The 8077-nt window shown below is 38.4% G+C and overlaps 1 protein-coding gene across 2 annotated transcripts in view; it reads right to left on the bottom strand.

The window, feature by feature from the left end:
• Positions 1 to 8077, bottom strand: part of MAN1A2 (mannosidase, alpha, class 1A, member 2) — a 161802-nt gene that overhangs the window by 54301 nt on the left and 99424 nt on the right. For both annotated transcript variants that reach the window (XR_663845.1, XM_009329140.1), the window contains exons 6-8: positions 5971 to 6065; positions 3236 to 3359; positions 2714 to 2807 (exon numbers count right to left, since the gene is read on the bottom strand). Coding sequence is in view for 1 of the 2 variants with exons in the window: in XM_009329140.1 (XP_009327415.1) it covers positions 2714 to 2807; positions 3236 to 3359; positions 5971 to 6065 (313 nt within the window). In the remaining variant the exon portion in view is untranslated. The remainder of the gene's footprint in view (positions 1 to 2713; positions 2808 to 3235; positions 3360 to 5970; positions 6066 to 8077) is intronic.

The following is an 8077-nucleotide window of genomic DNA, read 5'->3' as shown; positions in this document are numbered from 1 at the left end:
TGGGAGTCACCCCACCATGTTTCTGTGATGGCGACTAAGTCATAGCTATCCCGCTGCACAATGGCTTCCAGCTCCTCCTGTTTGCTGCCCATGCTGCGTGCATTGGTGTAGATGCACTTGAGCTGGGCTATCGATTTCGCCCCCAGCATTGGCATGCTACCCCTAGGCTCATCTCTAGTGAGCCTGGCTTTATCCCCTTCTATATCTCCTTCATATCCTGATGCTATATTGCAGCTAAATCCCATACTACTTCAACTGTGTATCTATGTAGATTCATTTTACCTATTTCCCACCCCTCATGACTTAGTTGGAACACCGTACAGATTAACAGAAAACCTAACTGGAATTGAGCCAAAAAAGTCTGAGGAGGGGAAAAAAAAAATGTTAAAAGGAAGAAAAAGAAAAAAGAAAACCCAGAAAGGTCAGAGTCAAGAGTTACATGTATCTAGGCAAATAAAGAGTTCTGAAATAATTCTCAGAAACTATCTGGAGAAAGTACTTTGTACAAGATAAGATGCATCAAACTAAAGGTCATAACAAAGATGAAAAGGGCAGCTTTCCCAGAAGCTGAAAGAAGAAAAGTTACGCTTTGGTACTCTTTCATTGTCTCAGTCTTTCCAGTACTAAAGTATATAACAAGCCAAACACAATGCTCTTTGAAATTACCTTCTGAGGAGGACATAAAAGCCTTGCCTGCCCTTAATACCAACAACGTGACTTAAGTCAGTAACAGTATCGTGGATTCTGACATGAGCTCTAGTGAACTGAGATGTAGTGCATGAAGGCATCACCCTTAACTGACTTCGGTGATGCAGGATACAATCTCTGCAGGAGAATCAGAAGAAAAATTCCTGTCTAAGCCAGCTCATATGTCCAGCGTTTCAGTGCATGTGTACCTTTACTGTAACTTCTTAAATTTCTGCAAATAGATTCACTGAAGAGTGTTCTACCAGGGATGCAACAGTTTCTCATCGTTCCATCCTGGTTTGTGGCAGGAAAAACAGAATTAGGGATTCTTGCTTTTTTGTCCCCACAAAGCTTTTCAAGATAAGTTTACAAATGCTTGTTGCATTGGAGATATCTTAGAAACATTACCAGAATATCTGTATCTGCACTTGGAAGCTTATTTGCTCGAAAAAACCCAACAAAACAAAAAAAACCCAACCCAAACAAAAAACCAACCACCAAATTCCAGGAAATAAGTTTGTGGCTAATGAGCAGCACAATTAAAGGCTCTGTAAAGTTGTATTTCTTTTTATCCTAAGAACTTAAGTCTCAGCCTGTAATTCTAAACTTTAGTCCCAAATGTATTATCTTTCAAAATTCATTTAAATAGTGTGTTTGAGCTCCATCAAACTTCTGCAAAGTTAAAATTTTCACTGTATGTTTATTCTCAGTGACCAGGATTATTTTTTCTTCCCAAGAGCTGCTAATTCTGAGCTTTATTACAACTGACAAAAAGCCCCTAAACAACCCTATTGACATGCCACATTAGACTACTTTTGATAAAAGTAGCAGGAGCAATTGGTTAGGAATAGAAAAAAGCAATAGAAAAAATTATTTCAGAACAACAATGTAAAATTGTCTTTTGAATAAATTATAGGTGAATATTTGTATTTGCTCACTTTCTTTTTTCTGAATGCATCGTTAAACCTAAATTTGTCTGAAGAATTTATCTCATCAACCCATGTGTCAGTCTCAGAAGCTGTCACTATTCACTCAAAGATATTAGACTCTTGGGAGGCAATTTTGGCCTTAACGATCAGATTAGACAACTCTTTTCACAGTCACTGCAATGACAGCTGCATTCATTTCCCTCATATACCAGACTCAAAGTCAGAAGCAAATTCTCAGTTTGCAAGCCAGAACATGTTCTGCTGGATATTTACAGCCAACCACTGAAATCCCCAAAACCCGTCAATGATGTCAAATAGGACAGAAATAGAACATCTTGCTTGTTTTTCCTAAATAAACTTGCATTCATAAAAGAAATAGGAACAGAAACCTTGAAGAAAAAGAATTCTCTTTTATTACACCCACTATGAAAGCACTAAACCACTCAATTTTTCTTGGAAGAACCACTTCGAGAAAAGGAATCATATTTGTGTCTCTATCTTCATGTTTTATCTCTCCACTTACACTGTCAGCAACAAAAACATTTTTTTCTTTTCATTCCAACGCTTTTTTTTTTTTTTTTTTTTAATGAGACACACATTGATAACAGCAGGATCTACAGGGAGGTTCATGGTGCCACTTCACATGCCACTAAGTAGAATAATGACGTTTGTAAATGTCAGTCCCTAACACCAGGTGAAGGAGCTCAAATTTAACCACCACAAACATGCATTACTTCTATGTTACCTTACAGTAATCCACTTACCAGATGGTTTGCAGAACAAAAGCAGGAACAAAATCAAAATGAGGAAACTATTTTCAGCCTCATTCTTTATTACTGAAGGTTTTATTGACTGATAAAAGTAAGGATAGGCATCAGATTTGGTAGGAAGCACCATAAAATGGAGCTGCGTGACTTCAGAGACAGCAACAGGCAAAAATTGATTTCAGGAGATCTCAAGTCAAAGTAATCGCTCTACGTTGCATGTTTTCAAGCAATGCTGTTCATGCCCTACAGAATAATTTTTCTGATCTCCAACTCAGCAACAAAATAACAAGTAGAGCTTTAATTAGGAATGAATGAAATAAGAATACTTACGCTGACCCCACCGGCCTGTTCTTGGATTCAAATAATTTGGATAAAGTCCATTAGGACGATCCATTTTTTGAAGTAACTTCCGAATGTGCATGACCTAAATTAAATCAAGAATCAGGATCACCACTAACAACATTCATCTGCTCTCTGCACATAGTTAAATCTAATCTTTTTTCTTTTTCTTTTTTTTTTAGCAGCAAGTTTTCTTAACCTGAACCCAGAAGCTTTCTTGAGGGCTTCCTGCAGATTAGTACATTTTTGCTTTTAAAGGACTGCTGACATAAACATGTTTAAAAATTACAATTTTTAAACGTATGCTGAAACAAATAAGAAAATTTGTGCTGTCATAAATTTCTACTTTAAAAAGTCACCTATTTGGTAACAGAAATACAAGTATGAAAACATTTACCTGCTACCAAGAATGCAAATAGAATGCAATATAGAAAGTACTTCCCCTTTAATGCAATTTACAATGAAACAGTATAAAAGACCCTTGTGTGATAAAAAACTGAATTTGAGACCCACCTTATTGTAGTATACAGGATCCCCTGTCAAATAGCTGAGGTGGACAAATTCCATGTGCAGAGTACCAAACTCAGCAAGGATGCTGCTGCCGGCAGAAGCCCAGCCCCAGTTTCGACCCACACCACTGAATTCCAACAAATATGCATAAAAAAAGGGAGAAAAGAACAAAAAATTCAGAATTACTGTGCACAGCACTAGTAACAACCACCACAGCAAATTACACAAGTAACAGAAAAATATTATGGTTTGATTGATCAGTTGGTCCATTGGTTGGGTCTTTTTGGAAAAAAAGATACCATAACCTCAGTCCTGTAATTAGAAGATATAATATCTTGATATCACAGAAATACAATGTCCTAACACTAGACCCAATCTCGATTGTTGTTTATTCATTGCATGTCCCTAAGAACAAGAATCAAAAGCAATTATCAGACGAGACGAGTATACTTCCGAAGGTGGCAACATTCGCTTCCTCGTTCTGCCAAACATCTGCCATGTTCCCTTTACTTCTGTGGGATGTGCTTCAAGTCAGTATTAGACACTCAAGCAGGATGGGAGTGGGCCCTATCTGTATCTACATAGGAGAACAGTATGTTTACTGTAGGCAGAATACTATGAGTTCCTCAGGCTCACAAAGAATCAACAGAAAGTACCACAGACCACATACCTTTTGCACTCTAAGAGATACCGTCTTGCTAAGTCATAACTCCTAAATTACCTGTGGTTTAATCCAACTCCGGAGTTTTCACCACCTTCCAGGAACGGGTCTTTTAATGTCTGAAGTTAGCTACATTTTCCTGGAGATTACTTCTACTTCTTCTCAAAAGATTTCAGTTATCAATAAGACTACAATCAACTAGGAATGTCGCCTTAGTTATTTTTTAAATTATAAATTAGAAAGAGGAAATGTGAAGGAAAAATGTTGGTTATGGAGCAGTATTTGTAGCTCTGACCTGAGACAGAACACCACCTTTTAAAATACAGTAACCACTGTTTATAGAGTGTAGAGAGACAAAACCATAGCTTGTCTCAGGGTTTTTTTGGTACAGCTCTCACAAAAAGAGAATTTAAGTGTTTAATTATGAATACAAAAGCTAATAAAACACAAGTCGATTATTTTCCAAATATTTCTTTCAGGTCCTATCTTTTACTACTGCACGTCAGCCTCATGATAAGTGTTCTCATATATGCCTGCTACTGTCACTGCCCCCTGGCATGCCAGACGCTGTATTTTCTGCTGTGATGCTGGTGGGTTCTGTACGTTACCAAGAGACTGACGCAGTAAATGCATAAACAACAGCGGCACACATGAAATTTCTGGCGCTCCAATTCTTTTCCCTCCACCTACTGCAAATCCTCCTCCCTGGTCCTGCCTTCCTGACTGTGCTCTGATACCTGACCTATGCGATTGGCCTCCGTGTTTTACTGATAAGTATCCATATATCTACTGCTTGCAGCTTCTTAAACCTCGCCATCTATATTGCTCAAGGCAGTGAACCGGAAGCCTGTGTTGCCTGAGGAGTACAGCCACCTGGGCCATTCAAACATACTGGAATCATGGTGCAGGCTTGGGCTAAAGAAAGCAAAAATAAAAAAAACTTATGCACAGAGGAATTTCAAGCCGTACGAAACTACAGGAAGAACGCAAGACTGAGTAAGCCAGAATGCCATGCAGAAAGTGCATAGGGAAATTTAAGCCAACAATATTAACTGTACAGAGGTCCAATAAATGGCCTCAGAGGAGAAAGTGCAGCGCAGGCAAAGCAGAGAAAACCAGAAAAGGTTTGTGAGGCCCTGCGCCAACAGAAGGGCAAACCACAGCTCCATAGTCTTCACCCAAGGAGTGACAGCGAAGTGAGGATCGTTTCCCAATCACAAAAAGGCACGTAAGGCTAACGCTCTCAAAGTCGTCCTAAACCTCTTCGCAGTCTAACAAAGCACAACAAATATCTCTCCTAAAAGGAAAACAGTTTAAAACAATTCAAAAGCACTCTGCTATTTACTCTCCTGAATTGCTTAAGTGTACACACGATCTAGACATGCCTCCCAATTCAGCTACTGTTTAAGAACATAATAAAAATTTAAAAATGCCTTGCATCAAAAACACACTCTCAAAATCTGAGGGAAATCCCAGCATTGAACAAGCAATACAAGATAAATTAGGCAAGGCAATTCTCTTCCACAAGACAATGTAGACCACCTGAGTTCAGTGTCTGACTGAACAGCCATCTAAAAGAGCATCTCCATCTCCACTGACCGTAGTGGACTTCAGCACATTAGCCTTTATACCTAAGTTGAACTGTAAAATGAATTAATATCTTCAGAGTCCCATCATCTTCTCACACATTGTGAGTCTTCTGAAGGTAACATACAGCTCACACAGTACATAAAAAAACCCAGTAAGTTCAACCATGGCCTGCAAACTATTTTCTTTAACGACTAAAGAACCAATGATTAAGCTCAAGGACAACACATGGCATAATGCACTGGGCATGTTCCAATGGCATGCTGAAGTCTTATTGCAGAATCGAGACAAAAAAAATCATGGTCACAATTTATTGCAGTTAATGAGGTAAAATACTCTGAACTCTACTAAAATTCTAAAATGCCAGGAAGGCCAATTTGTCTGCATCTTCTACAGTTCCACTACTAAGAAAAACAGACATATGCCATTACTAATTTTAAGTTGGAGGGAGGGGGAGGAACACACTTCCCCACAAAAGAAAATTCATTACCTTTTCAGATTCACCATTGCCCATGGTATACCCGTAGGTGTGTTGAAGGCTGGAAGAAGTTTTCCTGCCAGTTGCACTGCTTTAATCTTGAAAACCTAAGATAGTAGGATCAATTGCAAATAGTTACAAAGTCTGATTTATCTCCAAGAACTATAAAGACTGAAATTTCCTTGCCCCACCCACCTCTTTGTATTAGAAAAGCTTTACATCGTAAGAAATATATTAAGTTATCATTTATTTTTCACTTGTTCACTTCATAAACTTCATTAAGACTTGAACATGAAAAGAAAACTTGTCATTTTCATTCCTTTCCTTCCATGCTCTCCAGCAATAGTGCTTAGGTTCCTATTAAAGAAGAATATCAATTCTCCTCCCACCTCCCTCCACCAATATTAGGAATTTCAAGTGCTTTCTAAAGCAGTCTTTAAACCATACTCTATATTTTGTAGCTAAAAATCAAGAGAGAACTCCCCCACCCCCCACACAAGTACTTTAACTTTTACAAACTTCCAATCTGTTTTTAATAAGAGATATATGTAGTGCAGACAGAGTTCCTATTCTTTTATGAACACTGTCTATGCAAAACCACATATATGCAGTTTCCTGTAGCTTTTCCTTCATTGATAATGCATAAGAAAAATAATTATAGGCTTAATCTTCCCTCCCAAGTCTGATTACTCATAGAAATTACTGACAGGATGAAATCTCTTTCATTTCTAGTGTTGTTCCTACCTACTTTTGGAACACAAATCTGTCATAGCCTTACTCAGAGCCTAATGTTTATTAGTTAAACAAGCAACTAGGAGAAAGTTCCTTATAAGCCTACAGGAAGCATCTTTTCCAAGAAGGCATATAGATCCCCATGATGTAAAACTGTCTAGCAGCTAGTTGCTAGAGTACATTTTAATTAACTCGTTGTCAGTATTCACTACATTTCTACAAAAATATCTCCTTAATTTGAAGATAACATTATTCATCAGTTTGAAGCACCGCACAAACGTAACAAAAAGAACTACCATGCCCCAAAATAACTTATGCAATGTGGACATACCATAGGAACATTATTATCAACTGCCTGACCAATACTCTGTAATTAAGAGAAATAAGAGCTTTAAGAAGGACTACAAGACAGCTCTGTTAGATTTATAAAAAGGATTTCTCCCTTTCGTAATGTCTACGGAAGGAAAGCAGAAGATACACTCGCTGGAGAAGCAAGCTGAAAAGTAGCTGAAAAATAAGCAATCAAGAACATCCTCATTATTCATATGGAGGTGGGAAAAGATCAATATCCTAATATTTGAGGAGATGACTAGTGAGACATGAAATAAAACAGAAAAGAATATTAAAGATGACATGTAATTGTATTTGATGCAGTGGAGTACGGAGAGACAGAGGTAGATCTGAAAGCAATGAGACAGGAAAAAGAACCTTTACAGACATACTCTAAATGAATCGTAAGATGGGATATGTCTAAACTGAAAAAGAGGATACCTCAGAATATGATTTGATAGAATTGTGAAGTAACAGAAACAATATGGCTTGAATGATTTTTAGCAAAGATACTGACAAGAGACAGTCTTTGAGAAAATACGCAGAAATTCAGCGGTAAAATTCAGATAACAATCTGACCTTGAATAAAGGACCAGGTCAAAACAGGAAGGCATAGTATAAATAAGAGGTATAATACAGGTGGAGTCTATGGTAATTGGGGAAAAAGAAACCCTGAAGAGAAGTAAAAGCTCTATCTTGGCCCAGTTACACATAAACTACCTGATCTGCATCTATATTGGGGGACTTCAACTTCCTGGACATCTGCTGGAAATATAACACGGCAGAGAGGAAGCAGTCTAGGAGGTTCCTGGAATGTGTGGAAGACAACTTCCTGACACAGCTGGTAAGTGAGCCTGCCAGGGAAGGTGCCTCGCTCGACCTGCTGTTTACAGCCAGAGAAGGACTGGTGGGAGATGTGGTGGTCGGAGGCCGTCTTGGGCTTAGCGACCATGAAATGGTAGAATTCTCGGTTCTTGGTGAAGTAAGGAGGGGGGGCAGCAAAACTGCAACCATGGACTTCCGGAGGGCGGACTTTGGCCTGTTCAGGACACTGGTT

The sequence above is a fragment of the Pygoscelis adeliae genome, unplaced genomic scaffold, assembly GCF_000699105.1.
Source record: "Pygoscelis adeliae isolate BGI_AS28 unplaced genomic scaffold, ASM69910v1 Scaffold120, whole genome shotgun sequence".
Taxonomy (NCBI): domain Eukaryota; kingdom Metazoa; phylum Chordata; class Aves; order Sphenisciformes; family Spheniscidae; genus Pygoscelis; species Pygoscelis adeliae.
This window is presented reverse-complemented; position numbering and strand designations above follow the sequence as displayed.